Raw genomic sequence first — 17,533 nt, forward strand, 5'->3', positions numbered from 1 at the left:
GCCACTCTTCCTCCCTTTTATTTTGGGCAGTGTTCATCTTGTTAGTGGTTCTTGAGCTGTATTTATATCATATATCAGAATATTCCATAGAACAGTGTGGGCATAAGATATTAACACCCATACTTGTCTAATGCTTCTCTACTAACCAGCTGGGTTGGAGGTTTGTTTGTTTGTTTGTTTGTTTATTTATTTATTAAATTTACGTTGTTTTCACTTTTCTTTAAACCAGGCTGCTTGGCTGCTGAAAGCTGTTACCTTTATAGATCTTACTACACTTTCAGGCGATGATACATCTTCTAACATTCAAAGGCTCTGTTATAAAGCCAAATACCCAATCCGGGAAGATCTCTTAAAAGCTTTAAATATGTATGATAAAGGTAATGTTGTTGCTGTGATCTGTGTGGTGTTTACTGCTTACAATACTGATTACTAGATCTAAGAGGGCTTAAGATACAACTGCTAATGATAGCGGTGATAGAATCCATGATAGAAACTCTTGCTGTGTATACATGGACAGATTCTTCTCTGAAAAACAGCAGGAAGAGAATCTGAGTCTTTTTTTTTTTTCCAGGTCAGTTCTTGGATTAAAGTGCTTGGCAGAGAGTGACTTTATTTCTTTTCAGTTCTTCAGTTTTGGAAAATTTCTGTTTAGTGACACTAAAATACTAATTCTGATTCCCTAGCCACACGTGAAAAAGCCGGTCTCATTACTTAATAATCACATCTCATACATAAAGTATTTTCTGTGAGTATATGAAATACTTTTGAAAATAAAGTGCAAATGAGAAATACAGCCTGCTTGTATATTAGGTTAGATATTTCAAAAAAAGTCATGTTCACTGCCTTAGTATACATGAAAAGAAGGACTTTTCTAAAGTTGCCGTAAGTTTAGGACCTCAGCATTTTGGAGATGTTGGACACCTGTAAGAATTGATTTCCTTGTTTTCTAAATAAGGAACCCTACACCTGGAAGGCTAAGCAGCATTCCCAGGACTACATGTCTTGTTACTTGCTGGGCTGGTTTTGGGAGGCAGGTCTCCTTCCCATGGAGTATGCTTCACGGCCCCCGAGTGCCTATCTGCTGTGAGTGCAACTAGAGATGCTGAATTGGCCCAATGCAGGTCTTTTATCCCAAACAAACATGTTTAGGTTTGTAGGTAACATACAAACCTGAACAACTCTATGGCTTTTGAAAAGTATTTATTATGTTTATTTCGAGTTGGCCATAAAAATGCCACCTTATTTATTGCACTCAAAGGTAACAACTTGGTTTAAGGTCTTATGATATTTCTTTGTTTTATAGTGACTATTCGATTTCTAAGTTTTTTAAAATTTATGAACTTATTTCTTAAAATTGGGGCTTCCGTTTCAGATTTTATTATTTCTTTCAAAATTGGGAATAGGATTAGTTAAATGTCATTTTTGTGGTACCTCCCTCTAAATTTTACTTAATATTTTTCTTCATCTGTCCTTCTTCAAACTGTCCTTTCTTCAGGTTGTCCTGTGAGAATGCTCTGTAAATACGGATTTTGTTATCTATCTGAAGTATTTTCATTTAGTAATGATCACCAAGTTTACTATTTAGACATTTCTAAAAAACAGCACTATGTTAATCTCAAGGAAGAGTATATCAAACTTGTTTTTATGACTTTAACGATAAGAAAATAATCCATGTTATCAAGAACTAGAAGGGAATGTGGAAAATAAAAGTCTTTTAATTTATTGCAGCATTGCGGGGGAATTATTTTTTCTCTCGTTTGATTTTTGCCAGTGTTGCGATATAAATGATAATTAAAAGCATGTTGTGTGAATTGAACTTCATTTAAAGTTGGCTATTCCTATTTTTTCTTGATAGGCATTACCACAGCTGCCGTCTGTGTTTATCCCGCCCGGGTGTGTGATGCTGTAAAAGCACTCAAGGCTGCAGGCTGTAATATCCCTGTGGCATCAGGTAAAATGTGTTGTGGCTTTTGTTGTTATTTTTTAAACATGTTTCCAGTTCTTCATACAGTGGGGTATTATATATAGTTTTGTACTATGATTTAAATTAGTTTATGTATTTAATTAGTTGTATTTATTCATGATTTTAGTATGTATTAATTGCTTAGTAAGTGGAAGACATATTTATTCCCAACAATATAGAACTGTATTCCTATCCTTAAGGAAACTGAGTTGGTTTAGGAGGAATAGTCAGGTGAAGAAAAAAATCATAAGGCACGATATATAGTATTTTTATATCTATATATATACACACACACATACACATACTAACACACACATGTATGTGTGTTCTGTTTTTTTTTTATATATATATGTATGTAAAATATAATAAGGATATGCGGACTGGGGACGGTGGCTCACAACTATAATCCCAGCACTTTGGGAGGCCGAAGCAGGTGGATCACTTGAGGTCAAGAGTCCAAGACCAGCCTGGCTAACATAGCAAAACCCCATCTCTACTAAAAATACAAAAATTAGCCAGGCTTGGTGGCAGTGCCTGTAATCCCAGCTCCTGGGAGGCTGAGGCTGGAGAAAGAATCGCTTGAACCTGGGAGGCAGAGGTTGCAGTGAGCCGAGATCATGCCGCTGCACTCCAGCTTGGGTGATAGACCAAGACTCCATCTCAGGAAAAAAAAACAAAAAAAACAAAAAAAAACAAGGATATGCGCAAAATGCAGTTGCAATTCTGAGCAGGGAATGATTATTCTGCAGAGGTTGGTGACACCAAAGTAAGAGAAAGCATCGTCCTGGAGATAATTGCATTGGGTTTTAAGGATGAGGAGGAGTTCACAGTGTTAATAAGGTAGGGAACCGCATGTTAGACAGAGGCACTAGCACGTGTGAAGGCACAAAGCATGTTCAGGGGACTGGAGAAGGTTTGCAATTATTGGCTTCAAAGGCAGGGTTCCGAAGACAGGGCAAAGGGGGAGATACTGGAGTTGAAGCTGGAGAGGGAGATCAGGACAGAATTTCAGAGGGGATCCATGCCATGTGGTGGCATTTGGCCTGAATTCTGATGATAGGGAAGACATTGAAAGGTTAGAGGAGTGACATGATCAGCTTCATGACATAGTAAGTTACCTGATCGTACTGGATAAATTAGAAAAGAGTGAAATGGAGTTAGGGGAGACTTGTCACAGTCCACGTGGGAGCTGATAAGAGCCACACAAAACCTAGAAGATAAAGGAGAGAGTGCATTCAGGAGTCACTGACTTCAGATAGACACAGTAGGACTTCATATGACAGAAAAGTCTTTAAAGCATTAGTTTGGTAAATATATATCTGTGTGTATATGGATGGATGAATAGACAGATATAAAATTAGATTCTAGTTTTAAGAGATGTTTGAGGAATATCCTGATGCTTTAAAAAGGGAGTCTAGGCCAGGCGTGGTGGCTCACATCTGTAATCCCAGCACTTTGGAAGGCCCAGGCAAGAGGATTGATTAAAGCCGGAAGTTTGAGACCAGCGTGGGCAACAAAGGTATCTAGAAAAAAATAAAATAAGTAAACATTTAAAAGGAGTTTATAGCTTATTAGGAATATATTAAAACAAACATGGTGCACAGTATTTATATAGAATTGGTTTATGAGGATTCCCAAAGTATTTGGCAGCTACACCTGTGTAGACCTTAATTTTTCATCAGCCTCAGTCAGTACAGTTTTTGCTTTAAACAACAGAGAAACATGCTTTCCTCTAAGGTAGCAGACCTAAGGAATTGTTTTTAATTTTTATTTTTTGAGACAGAGGCTTGCTGTGTCACCCAGGCTGGAGTGCAGTGGCACGATCTCGGCTCACTGCAACCTCTGCCTCCTGAGTTCAAGCAGTTCACCTGCCTCAGCCTCCCGAGTAGCTGGGGCTACGGGCATGCACCACCACACCAGGCTAATTTTTATACTTTTAGTAGAGATGGGGTTTCACCATGTTGGCCAGGCTAGTCTCAACCTCCTCACCTCGGGTGATCCGCTTGCCTTAACATCCCAAAATGTTGGGATTACAGGCAAGAGCCACCATGCCCAGCCCCAAGGAATTTAATGTCAAGGAAACATGACAGGTTGTATTTAGAAACAGGGATGGAGAGTTAATGATGTGCGTGTAAAAGATGTTACTATTTTTCAAGAGTGTAGTTGTCTTTTGTGTTTTCATTTTCCTCTTATTTACACTTGGCTCTACCCTGCCCCTCCCCCAATTTTGTGGACTAATTAGGTACGTTTTCCTCCTGCATTCTCTTTTCTTTATGCTCATCTGCCAGGCTGGTTGTTTTTAACATAGGCAATGGGAGGAACACATATGACAGTTTGTTTACCACAGCTAAAGAGGTTCATGAGAAAGTTAATCAAGATAAATCAAGGGTAAAAGAGTAAAAATCAAAATAGCTAACTTGATCAAGATTTGGATCCAAAACTAGTGTGCTAGGTAACTAGTGTTCATTAAGACAGGGCTACAACTACTATTTTATGGCTATCACTGTGAAGATAACATTTTTGCTGGTTACTTAATCCACCTTCATGAGCATCTCTGCAGCATCTTAATTTCAGGTCTTCCAGAAGATGATAACATTTGTCCTAACACTAATATGAGAGAACATTCTATTTCTTCACACTTATGCATAATATAAGTGATGTTCTTAAGTGTCATTAATGCATTGGTCTTTAAATGCTGATGTTTTGGGGTTTGGAATTCTTTGATGAATTACTGACCAATTGAAATTTGGTTTTCCCCTCCCCCACTTCCTTACTTTCCTTCTTCCCTCCTTCCCTCTTTCTTCCTTTCCTTTCTTATCTCTATTAGTGGCCACTGGATTTCCAGCTGGACAGACTCATTTGAAGACACGATTAGAAGAGATCAGATTGGCTGTGGAAGATGGAGCTACAGAAATCGACGTGGTAATTAACAGAAGCCTGGTGCTGACAGGCCAGTGGGAAGGTAGGTGCATGCTCTTACCTAAGAGAGTGTCACCATTCTTCCCTGGTGAATCAGATGATGAGATACGATGTAGTATGTTTTAGAGGTCACTGTTCTAGATGACAAGTTAGTAGATCAAAGGGTGAATTTAGGAGAAAGCATGACTAAGATTACTCATCCTTGTGCCCCTCATAAATCTAGGCAGTTGCCTACCTGCATGAACTTCTCAGATCCTTTTGAGTGCTTAGGTGAATAGTTGCTTCCATGCAATAGATTCATAACTTTTAAAACAATTTTACCAACATGCTTTTTCTTTAGAAGGGAAAAGTTACTACTATTCTGTACTGTTTTGTTACTCAATATGTACTTCACTCTAGGCAAGTCTTTTATGCAAAGTTTATTGGAATGTATTGGAGGAAACTTCCCTTTTTTATGTTAATTTTTGCAGTCTTTGAAGATATGGGATTATTTAGTTGACTAAGTTTATTTTTACTTCTTGCTTTCTTATACATAGCTCTGATGACTATCATGAGATTAATGATTCACCGTCACATCAGAATACAATAAGACATTGCCCTTTCCAGCAACAAGCTTTTGTTTTTTTTAAGTAGATATTAAAGATTTTACCTCTGTCTTAAATACATTTTGTATACTAAAGATGAGGTCATTGGTAGCTAGAAAAGTAAAATTCTCTCTTTCAAAAAAGTCATTATAATAAATAGTTTAACCAAATTTTTATTTTTCTTTTTTGAGACGGAGTCTTCCTCTGTTGCCCAGGCTGGAGTGCAGTGGCACAATCTCGGCTCACTGCAAGCTCTGACTCCCTGGTTAACGCCATTCTCCTGCCTCAGTCTCCTGAGTAGCTGGGACTACAGGCGCCCGCCACCACGCCTGGCTCATTTATTGTATTTTTAATAGAGACGGGGTTTCACCGTGTTAGTCAGGATAGTCTCGATCTCCTGACCTCGTGATCCGCCCTCCTCGGCCTCCCAAAGTGCTGGGATTACAGGCGTGAGCCACCGCGCCCAGCCTAACCAGAAATTTTTAATGATATCACAAGTGAAAGCTAGGATAATATATTGTCTCTTTATATGTGTGTATATCAAAAGGCATATTTTATACTAATTATGGAGACTATACCTACTCACTGTTTAAAAACAAAAATCCCCACTAGTCATAAAGGAAGTGGATATTCCTTGTAATCTCACTCCCTTGAAATAACCCTTGGTAACACTGCAGGGTGTAACTTTCCACACTTCTCTACATCGCATGCTGTCCCCACACTCTTTTAAAGTTTAAATAAGAGAGAGGATCTTATCTCTTATTTAACCTGCTTATTGGACTTGCCTATATCTCATGGGTATTTTCCTGTGACTCTTTCTATTCATTTATCTCTGTAAAGCCTTTGTTTGTCTATTTGTGAAGCCTAATTCCATTGATTGTCAATTATGAATTGCTTTTGGTTATGAAGTAGCAAACGTTCAGTCAGTGGTTTAAACCCTCAGTATTTACTTTCTTATATAAAGTCCAGGGGTAGGTATTTCAGGGGTGTGTGGCAGCTCCACAGAGTTCTTGGAGACCCGGTCTACGTTTATATTCCAGTTCCAAAGCACGTGGCTTCTGCTCTTAATATCAAGAGCACTTCATTGTCTGAGATGGCTTCTGAAGCTCCAGCCCCTTACACTCATTTTTTAGATCACAGGAGAGAAAGGCTTTTCACATCAAGTCTCACACAACACCTTTGCTTATTACACCTTTGCCCGTTGGCCTGAGCTGAGTGACGTGGCCATTTTTGGCTTCAAGTAAGCTGGAAAATAGAGTTTTTAGCTTGGAATATTAGCTACTTTCCTGTACATTCCCATTTCCATTACCTTCACCCCTCCGCTCCCCAAGTTCCCCATTAATACTCATCAACATTTATAATTCTTGCCAGGTTTAAATTCTTGACAGTTCACAAATATCTTTTTGTATTTTGTGTTCCTTTTTTATGATTGTTCATGTGTGTGTTTTAGCCAATTACAGTCATTCTTATAAGGCATATTTTAAATAGATGTCTCTGTTCCTATATATTAATTTTGCTTATCTGCTTTTAGTTCACTAAGATTTAAGGCTAGAGTAAAATGAAAAAGTGAGTAAGCACAGTATTTAAAACAAATCTGGCAATAAAGTTTATGTGATTTAGTTGTATATAAACCTATGTGTCCTTTATATCTTAAGCAATTGTAGGTATAGAAATAGAGTTTATAACTTACACCTTTTATTAAGCAGTTGTGGACATAGAAATATGGTTTATATTATGCTACTAATTGGAAAATAAAATACAATAGGAGATGGGTTTTGATGCAATTGACCGCCTCTTAATGAACTAGGAATGGTTGTTTTTAAGAACTGATAATTTCCCAATAACAGGCATTTATGCAAAATATAATGACACATCTTTGTCCTGGACCATACTTTTATATTAACTCTTTTTCTGGTGTTAATAACCTCTTGACCCAAACAAATTGAAAAGGAACATTAATACTAGAAATTTAATTCTAAATAGAAACCTGAAATGACTTAGGACTTTTCACTGCAATATTTTGTCTTAATTTTGATTCTCAATTTAATTGCATATTGTATTTTTCTGTGTCATGTTTTAATATTAGCTGTTTATTAAAATATGAACGTAAACGAATGTCTTGGAATTTGTGGATGGAAATGTCTATCAAGCAATTGCATTTTTAAATCTAGGGCCCTCTCCCTTGTGCAGTGAGGTTTGTGGGATACTTGGTATAGCACAATAGAAAGAACCTCATTTAATTTCATTTTTTAAGTTCTGGGGGACATGTGCCGAATGTGCAGATTTGTCGCATAGGTAAACGTGTGCCATGGTGGTTTGCTCCACCTGTCAACCCATCACCTAGGTAGGTATTAAGTGCCGCATGCATTAGCTATTTTCCCTAATGCACTACCTGCCTCCACCCTCCCCCGACAGGCCCCACTGTGTGTTGTTCCCCTCCCTGGGTCCATGCGTTCTCATTAAGAACCTCATTTTTTAAACCTGGCCCTTTAGAGTGGTCTTAACCATTTCTCATGGACATGAGAGTCCACAGTTTAGGGTATGAACTAGTGGAGACTGGAGTTTGGGGGTGAGGGAGGTCTCATATTCCTCTCTGGGTTCTCCTTAGTGACCATTTAAAATGTCCACTTTCCTGAAATTTCTTACTTTTCTACCCTCTTTGAAGTTCCTTCACTGTTAGCATGTGAACTACCTGCTACTTCTCAGAGAAAATAAAACCATCAGACAGGAGCTCCCTCCAGGTCCTTGTATCAGGGCTGCTTTTCTTTGCTTCTTCCTTTGCTCCTTCCTCATAAATTCAGTCCCTCCACTGTGCTGTGGCTCTCATCTCCCCCTGCATTTTCAGAAGCCCTGCTCTATCCGTTGGGCATTCTTTCTCTTGTGTCATCAGCCTCTCTCTGCCAGTTCATTGCCATTAAGCATTTAGACATACTCAAGCTTTTCTTAGCCATTTACGAAAGAACCGACATGCCGGCTTTCCCTTACCTTCATCCCCAGCAACGTCCTCCTTTCTTCTCTTCCCTTCATGACTAAAATTCTGAAAAGAAGACCCGGTGCGGTGGCTCACACCTGCAATCCCAGCACTTTGGGAGGCTGAAACGGGCACTTTGGGAGGCCTCATCCCCTTTTGCTCTGCGCCGCCCTAAGTTCTGTTTCCGCAGCGACACTCGGGGGCAGGGCGGCTTCCTCACTTGAGGTCGGGAGTTCGAAACCAGCCTGGCCAACATGGCAAAACCCTGTCTCTACTAAAAATACAAAAATTCGTTGGGTATGGTGGCAATACCTGTAATCCCAGCTACTCTGGAGGTTGAGGTGAGCGAATTGCTTGAACCTGGGAGGCAGAAGTTGCAGTGAGCCGAGATTGTGCCAATGCACTGCAGCCTGAGGGACAGAGTGAGATTCCGTCTAAAAAAAAATTTGTTTTGAAAAGAGTTTATTTGTTTGTCTTGAGAAGTTCAAACTAATATACTAATGACCTCTCATCTCATTTTGTCCAGGTCATACTCCCTAGTTGTTTATTTAGCATTACCATGCAACATATGACACAGCAGACTGTTCCTTCCTTCTGGTAACACTTTCTCGTCGTGGCTTTGGTGACTACATTCCTGAGGTCTTCTTTTCTGTTTCTGATTACCCCTGCGTCTCATCTGCAAGCTCCTCCACCTCCTCTGTAATCTCAGATTCTGAGAACCATGGACACTGAACTGTGGTTCTCAGAGTCTGTCCCAGTGCGACTTTTCTGCAACCTTGGTGTACTTTCCTTTGGAAACGTCATGTCCTTGCTGATTTAAGTTACATTCCTTACGGCAAAGACAACCAAACCTCCTGAGCACCAGGACCACCTGGACCCAGGGCCACCTACTCCAGAACCCGTATTCCGTTGTATCACTATACCATGTTGCATTTCACCCATCATTTACATATAAGTAGACATTCAAAATCACTGAACCTTGATGAAATCAGAGAAATCTAGCTATTTTAGAAATAAATCTATTAGGCCAGGCACAGTGGCTTATGCCTGTAATCCTAGCACTCTGGGAGGCTGAGGCAGGCAGATCACTTGAGCCCAGGAGTTCAAGACCAGTCTGGACAAATGGCAAAACCCCATCTCTGAAAAAAAAAAAAAATTGCAAAAATTAGCCTGGCGTGGTGGTATGTGCCTGTAGTCCCAGCTACTCAGGGTTGGGGCTGAGGTGGGAGGATTCCTTGAGCCTGGGAGGCAGAGGTTTCAGTGAGCCATGATTATGCCACTGCACTCATAAACCACTGTGTGTGGCCTAATAGATTTATTTCTAAAATAGATTGAGCAAGAGAGTGAGACCCTGTCTCAAAAAAAAAAAAAAAAAAGAAAACTATTAAAAAATATTTTCATTTCCCTGACTTTCTTAACAATTTTTATTAAATACAATTCAATTTTTTATTGATTGTTCCAAACTGTTTTGTTACTGATTATATTATCCCAGAATACAGTGATGCTTTCAGGGGCCAGTGAAATCTCTGAGATGATTGGCCTCATAGCTCACAGTCCAGACTCTTTTTTGATTTATGTATCTTCTTATTTGTTACTGTTTTTTTGCCTGCTCCTTAGTAGTTAAGCTTTTTACTGTTAGGTCATGTTGAGCTCGTGATGGCACACTGTCCTTCCCTGACAGTCCTTCTGTCACTCCTGTCCAGCTGGACATGGAAATGTGGACAGCTGCATTTCTCACTTATCACCATAGTTTTAAACAAATAGGGTGTGGCATGTATTGTTGATTCTCAAAATTATAATACCTCACAAACATTTTCAAATGATTTGCCCCAGCTGCTTTCCTGACAGGATCTAGCATATCCGCCTGGGCATTTGTGATGAAAGAATTGAGGTGTGTATGTGAGGGAGGAATAGGCTCCTAAATGGGGAAAATCTCTCCAGGTGATTTTGTTCCCCTTCCCCACCAGTCCCAGGTCCTTATTAAGAAGTATTAACTCAGGACTCTTTCTTCTTCTTCTTCTTTTTTTTTTTTTTTTTGACATAATTCCAGTTCTTAGTTGCATATACTTTAGGTGCCAGATAATGGAAGCATTGTTGAATTTACATACAGCAATGTATGTAAATTCATACATTGAATACATTCATATATTGTATGTTTTATTTTATTACTAGTACTAATTTAATTTTTATACGATTATTTGTATTTATATTTATATACAATTAATAAATTATCAATAAATATTTAACAATAAATTATTAAATAATCAATAAATATATTTATATATAAATATATAATATATATTAAAATATATAAAAATATATAAATATATTTATATACAATTAATTGTATTTCCTATATGTTTCTATGCCTTTAGCCTGGATCTGTAGTTAGCTGTAAACAGGAGAGTTTGATGAATAAAGTGTTATCCCAGTGAATTTAGCTAAGAAATGCATCTGCTTTCTGTGCTCTTGAGAAAAGAAGGCTTTCCTCTCCCTGGGATGGCTGTGCTCTCTGAAAAAGATAGCATCCAAATGGGGGCATCACCCAGCCAGCCAGCCAGGCCATCCAGTCATTGCTGATGTCACAGTCAGACCCAGAACAAATGCACTGTGGGAGGACAGTACTGGGAAAGCAGGAATAGTTGAAAGTTGCATCTTTGCATTTAGACAGATCTTGGTTGGAATCTTGGCTCTATTGTTTACTCTTGGACAGGTTCTTCTCTGTGTTTTCTGTTCCTTCTATGTAAAATGGAGATAATGACATCTACTTCACAGGGTTACAATAGGGAAGAAATTAGATAATGTATGTAAAATGATCATCCTGTTGCTTGACCTAGATGAAGCCCTCCTTGCTAGCTGCAATGTTGCCTTCTCCTTCTCCTTCCTCCTGCCCCTGTTGATGGTCTGTTATCAAGGGAAGTGACACATAGCACATGTGTTAAGTGAATAAAGTGGAACTCTAAAGACTTGGGTTTTAGTCTTTATGATTTTGATAATTTATACCTAGACCTTGGGTAAACACTTCACTTCTCTCTGCTTCCATGTAAATGTTACAAATGAGGGGATAGGACATAATGATTTCTACAACCCTTTAGAACTATAATGATCTTTGATTTTATATTTAGTGTTTTCATTTTCAGTGAATATTATTCCCACGATTTGTACATGTAATACAATATTTCTTAATGGTGGTGGTGAAGTTGACATATAAACAGTTCTTTGAAGAAAGCATTCACCAGAAGTGGTTCATCATCTCATAAATCTTATTGAGCAGGTTTTAAAAATTGATTAATTTCCGTGCTCTGTAAATATACAGAGGTGTTCATTTTACTTTTTAAATGACTTTTTCTGTTGCATCTGTTTACCTAACATATTTACCAGTGACAGGGAAATGCTGTCAGATTGCACCTTGTTCAGGAATCTAGCTCCATGAGCTGAGGACCTGGAGCTGGCTTTACTAGCTTTGGGAGACTGATTCCATACTGGAGCACCAGCAGATGTCATTCCAAAGGTGGCTAGGATTGTCTGATATTCTGCAGCATCTCATGTTCAGTGAGCAATTGGAAGTACCTTTTGTCTCCTGTATCCAGAGCCTCATGTACTTTTCATCTCCTTCAATTGTTTACCCCTGAATTACTATCTTAAATCTGGCCTGTGAAGTACATACCTCATGGCTATCAAACATTTTAGGATAAGAAAATGAAATATCGGCACCAAAGTCACATTATTTTTCATTTTCTTATATGAAGAGAATCCTAAAGACCTTGAATCTGTGCAGTAATCTATTTTTCTTATTTGCTGATTTTTACACAAGAAGGATGGTAGAAAGAACATCTCATATAAATTGGTATATTTCTTTTATAGAGTGTTAATCATATTTTATTAGAAAAGTAGTTTCTAAATCTATAGACACTTTTTGGGGAGGAATTACATAATCTATAATTTGTGGTTTCTCTGTTTTAGGAGTTGTATATAACAGAAATTCTGGAAATACTTATGACAACTGTATACTTTTATGGGTTTTATTTTTATGCTACAATTCTTCAAAACTTTAGATACTATTGATAAAAATGTGCATCTTATCTCTTGTAGGTTATTATTATATCTGGTGTGTTAGCTTTTCTCTGCCTTAGTCTCACAAGATTAATTAGTTGCCTTGGTGAATGAAACTGTTCTTGAACATTTTGTGACTTCTTTAGTTTAAAAGGTGGCTGTACAATTTTATATTAAGTGTTTTACTGTACATATAATTATCTTAAGAGTTATTTTCAGGCCATTCTTGTGCAGTGTTGAACATCTTTCTGATACTCAAAAAATAATTGCTTAGGTATGTTCGTTAACAATTATTTTTTAAGTGCCTTTGAATAGCAGGAAATATAAAAGGAAATATACTTTTTGACTTTTAGATAGGAAACAGTCTTTAAACACTTGGATTCTTACTTAAATCATAATTTTAAACATACAAGTTTTAGTAACAGAGTTTTTGTTGTCTGGAGCAGTGCTTTTCCAGAATACTTAGCAGATTGCCAGCTGCTTCAAAATTGAGAAGATACTTTCCTTTCAGGTGGACCCTAGAGAGAAGAAAGTTAATTTTATTTATTTATTTATAAGTGTTTTTAGCTTTTTGAGAGTTTTAAAATTTTCATGTCCTTTTTAAAAATATACCATTCTATTTTTTAAAATAGTGTTAAGAATGATCTCATTAAAAAAACTGAAAAAAAAAAACAAACAAACAGGTGCACCCACATTTCCAACTCCATCTCCCCTTTCAGATTGTTCAAGATGTATACATGTTGATTGTTTATCTGTAGACCTAGTTCTTTCCATGTTGTTATCAGAGGTTGACACCAAATTACCAAGTAGATATTTTTCCTTTGATTTAAATTTAGATTCCATTCCAGCAAAGCAACACGAAAAAACCTAATGTCTAGTTTTAGCTTCTGGTGATTAGGTTCTCCAGGTAAGAAGTGAAAATGGAGACTAAATGGTGTTACCATCTTTATTCAGAAAGTCATTATTTTCAGCAAAATGGGACCAAGGCAAAAAAATCCAGGTTGCAAGACTTGGAAAAACGAGTGTCCACCCCATGGGACATTTACAGATTGATCACTATGACAGCAGCTCTTTCTAGAGGTAATACTGTTGTCATTAGGTTGTGATAATTCTCCAGAGACCCCAAGAGTCCCATATTGAGAACATCTGGAAATTGTTCAGATGACACAAATTTTTGTTTTCTGTTGTTAAGGCTTCCATGGTGCCTTTCTGTGGCATCTGCCATTGGTTTTCTTTTTTTTTTTTTTTTCAAAGCTCCTTTCAAATCAGGAAATTAAAATACAAGATTATTTTCCTCACCTATGCTCCTAGGCTCTTGTCTTGATACCCAGTGTTATGAAATCTATCAGGTAAACTGCTGGCCAACTGGGATGTCTGCTGAAATTTCTGGAGGTGGAATAGCAAACGAGTTCATCCAGCAAAGAGAGCATCTGAAGGTCCATGAGTCTTGTCAAGAAAACACAAAGTCCCACACATAAGACAGGGATGGGGAGTTTTTCGTCACTGAAGAGGCCATCTTTAGATGTCAACTCTTTTTTTTTTCTTGAGATGGAGTTTTGTTCTTGTTGCCCAGGCAGGAGTGCAATGGCATGATCTCGGCTCACTGCAGTCTCCGCCTCCCAGGTTCTAGAGATTCTCCTTCCTCAGCCTCCAGGGTAGCTGGAATTACAAGTGTCCACCACCATGCCCGGCTAATTTTTTGTTTTTTTTTAATAGAGATGGCGTTTCTCCATGTTGGCCAGGCTGGTCTCGAACTCCTGACCTCAGGTGGTCTACCCGCCTCGGCCTCCCAGAGTGCTGGGATTATAGGCGTGAGCCACTGTACCGGGCCAGATCTCAACTCTTAAAGAAAATTCAGGAACCACTGCTAAAATGAACAAGGCCAGCAGATTTCGGAGTATAGTCAGCCTTCAGTGAGGGCAGATGTTTCCTAATTAAATTCCTGAATTTCTTTTTGGCTTCTGTCCTTTCTTCATTATCAAAGTACCAAACAGTATAGCACATCTGGTCTCATAGGAAGACAGCACCTCGTGTGGGTTCCTGCAGTCTAACCAGAACAGGAGTTTTTCACAAATGGCCTCCACATCTGCCATGAGCGATTTCTCCTCTGGAAATAGCCATAGGATCCTACCGTGTAGCCTGATATCCCAATTCTTGTTCAGACAGTGGATGTAGGCGATGCAGCAGCCATTGTTGTTGGGGTTGTCCGCATGATGAATGTAACCTATTCCATTTTTAAGATAGCAAGCCACCATTGCCTTGGACCTCTCCTTCACATAGTATTTTCCCAGTGGCTCCTGCACTAGAGGACCAGCCTGTCAATGAGGGACAGGAGGAAGCTAATGGCCTTGCAGCCCTTCTTGTTGCTCCCAGTCTACATGAACTGGTCACCCACAGTTCACCTTTTGGAGACGCTGCACACAGCCCAGCCAGCTGGCTGTCCCGCAGGGCCCCCTTGCAATGCAGCTGCTTAATGTGCTCCTGGATGCAGTTGCCCACCACCTCCTTGCCCAGGAAGATTTGCAGGTTGCAGGAACTGACCTCCTGCAGACAGGGCATGATGTGTACTCTAGGGAAAATTTATCCAATTCCTGCCTCGTGATGTGTCCCGGGGCATTTCACGCACAGGGCAGAAGTCTGGGACCCCTAGCGTGCACCCAGAGAGGGAACGATGTATGCAATGTGAAGCCAAGGCGTGGGGAGCGGGGCCATGGTCCCGAGCCACTGCAGTCAGTACCAGGGACAGGGGAAAGTTGCTCACAACTCTCAGGAGAAGGGATCTGTGTTCAGGGACCAGTGGGAGAGTGGTGCAGGACTCCACGATCTAGTGCTGGACTTGCAAGTTCATCTTAAATAGAGAAAAGTAAAATGCTATAGATGCAAGTTCTGCTGGTGTGCGGGGACAGCATTGCAGAAGGTAGGGCAGGTTGTCAATCTGATTGGATGCTGTTTCAAACATGCAGTCTGACCCCTTTGCCTCCTCTCCAGCCCTTGGATCCACACTGATGCACACAGGCCTTTCTGAGTGTGGCCGAGTGCTCTGAGTTCTGTCAGTGAGTACTCCACTGACACAGCCTCACTTGTTTTTCAGCTGGGAACGACAGGCAGAGGTCAGGTTATGACTTCTACTTCTCAGTGTGGCAGTAGTAGGAGGGATGTGGGGAGACAAACAGGAGACAACTCTTCTGCTAGTTGTGCCACTATATTGATTAAGCATCTGCAGTGTAATATATCCTGGGTTTCTAGCATGCCCACTTTCACTACCCCTGAAAACCTCATTATAAGTGAAAACATTTATTAATAGGTTTTTAATGGGACATCACTATGCCAGCCACTTCTCTGGTGTATGTGTTTTGTTAAATTTTGCATTATTCTGACCACTTTGCAGTTGTGGTATTGGAATTCCATTTTCATTTGTCAGGCACCTTTGATAATAGCCTACCAAATTATTATTTTTCTAGTACATGGCAAGAATTGCTTTTTTTTTAAATAGAGAATTTCCAGTTTTCATAAGGTTTGAAGTTTTAACAACAGACATATATTACATGTGGATATGTAAGCAGAAAAAATAGTAAAGGCTCTGGAGAATAAGGTTGTGATGGTTGCAGATATTTAACTGTGAGGACATTTACTGAAGTCTTACTTGTAATAGCAAAAAATCTGGAACCTTAAGTATCCAATAGGAAAATGATTGAATAAATTTTTTATGTCCATGTGATGGAATATTGTGCAGCCATTAATAATAGCTCCATAGACCTGTATTTATTAACATAGAAATATGTCAGGGATATATTGAAGGAAAAAAGCATGTTACAGAATAATATGTACCATATATAATCACTTCTTTTTAAAGTCATAGAAGTCATAGAGTGATTGATAGTCTAAAAAGCCCTCCTGTAAGAAAAATATCTGGATGCTAAATTACAACAAACATATCAAATTATTTTTTAACTTTTATTTTTGAATGATTTTAAACTTACAAAAAAGTTGTAAAATTGGTACACAAGACTACAGTTTTATCACTGAGATTCCCCAGTTATAAAGTGCTACCCCATTTACTTTTTTTGACTTATTTCCTCCGTGATGTGTGTACATACATATATAAATGACGTATTACATACATATTTTTCTGAACCATTAGGGAATAAGTTGCAGACCTGTTCACCTGTTACCCTTAAATACTTCAGTGTGTGTTTCCTGAAAACAAGGACAAGGACACTCTTGTACCAAGCCACAGTAGTGCATCAAAAATCAGGAAATTAACATTGATAACCATATGGCCATTAAATCTACAGAGTATTCAGATTTTGCAGATTGTCCCAATAGTGTTGTTTATTAGGTCTAGGATCAGTTGTTTCATATTTCTTTAATATTCTTTAACCTAAGAATACTAAGAACAGTCCTCAGTCTTTCCTTGTCTTCGACAATTACGGGCCTGTTATTTTTGTAAAATATACCTCAGTTTGGGTTTGTTTGGTATTTTCTCACAATTAGATTCAGGTTATACATTTTTGGCAGGCGTACCATGGAACTTTTGCTCTGTTCTTCTCAGTGCATTATTTCAGGAGTCACAGGATGTTAATTTGTACTATTATTGATGATGTTCCTTTTTTTACTTGGCAAAGATGGTTTCTGCCAAGTTTCTCCATTGTAAAATTAATAAGTATTTTGCATTTTAATAAGTAATTAATACAGATTATGAATGGAGATATTTTGAGACTATGTTAATATCCTTTTCCTCATCTAACTTTTATTCACTCTTTTAGCATCCATTGATGATTTTTCAGCTATTACTTTGATTTTCTAATTCTGTCATTTCTTCTATACTTATGAGTTGGCATTACCAAATCGGGGCATGATGTGGAACCCTAGAAAGCCAGATGTGGTATTGACATCCCTCCCTCCCTTCTTCCCTCTGTCCTTACTGGTCTCTCTTCTTCCCTCCCTTCCTTCCTGTCTCTCCTCACTGGTCTCTCTCCTTCCCTCCCTTCCTTCCTGTTTGTAAGAACTCATTGATTCTTATTTTACTCAATTGGTTATAAT

The 17,533-nt window shown here is 38.7% G+C and overlaps 1 protein-coding gene and 1 long non-coding RNA gene across 6 annotated transcripts in view; one reads left to right on the plus strand and one right to left on the minus strand.

Moving 5' to 3' along the window:
* LOC135966177 (uncharacterized) overlaps window positions 1-17,533 on the minus strand; it is a 151,456-nt gene that overhangs the window by 47,611 nt on the left and 86,312 nt on the right. The window lies entirely within an intron of this gene.
* The window catches only part of DERA (deoxyribose-phosphate aldolase), a 129,018-nt gene that overhangs the window by 39,668 nt on the left and 71,817 nt on the right, over window positions 1-17,533 (plus strand). For all 5 annotated transcript variants that reach the window (XR_010579300.2, XM_074006328.1, XM_005570251.5 and 2 more), the window contains exons 3-5: window positions 230-377; window positions 1,856-1,951; window positions 4,791-4,925. Coding sequence is in view for 4 of the 5 variants with exons in the window: in XM_005570251.5 (XP_005570308.1) it covers window positions 230-377; window positions 1,856-1,951; window positions 4,791-4,925 (379 nt within the window). In the remaining variant the exon portion in view is untranslated. The remainder of the gene's footprint in view (window positions 1-229; window positions 378-1,855; window positions 1,952-4,790; window positions 4,926-17,533) is intronic.

Source organism: Macaca fascicularis, chromosome 11, assembly GCF_037993035.2.
Source record: "Macaca fascicularis isolate 582-1 chromosome 11, T2T-MFA8v1.1".
NCBI classification, from domain to species: Eukaryota; Metazoa; Chordata; class Mammalia; order Primates; family Cercopithecidae; genus Macaca; species Macaca fascicularis.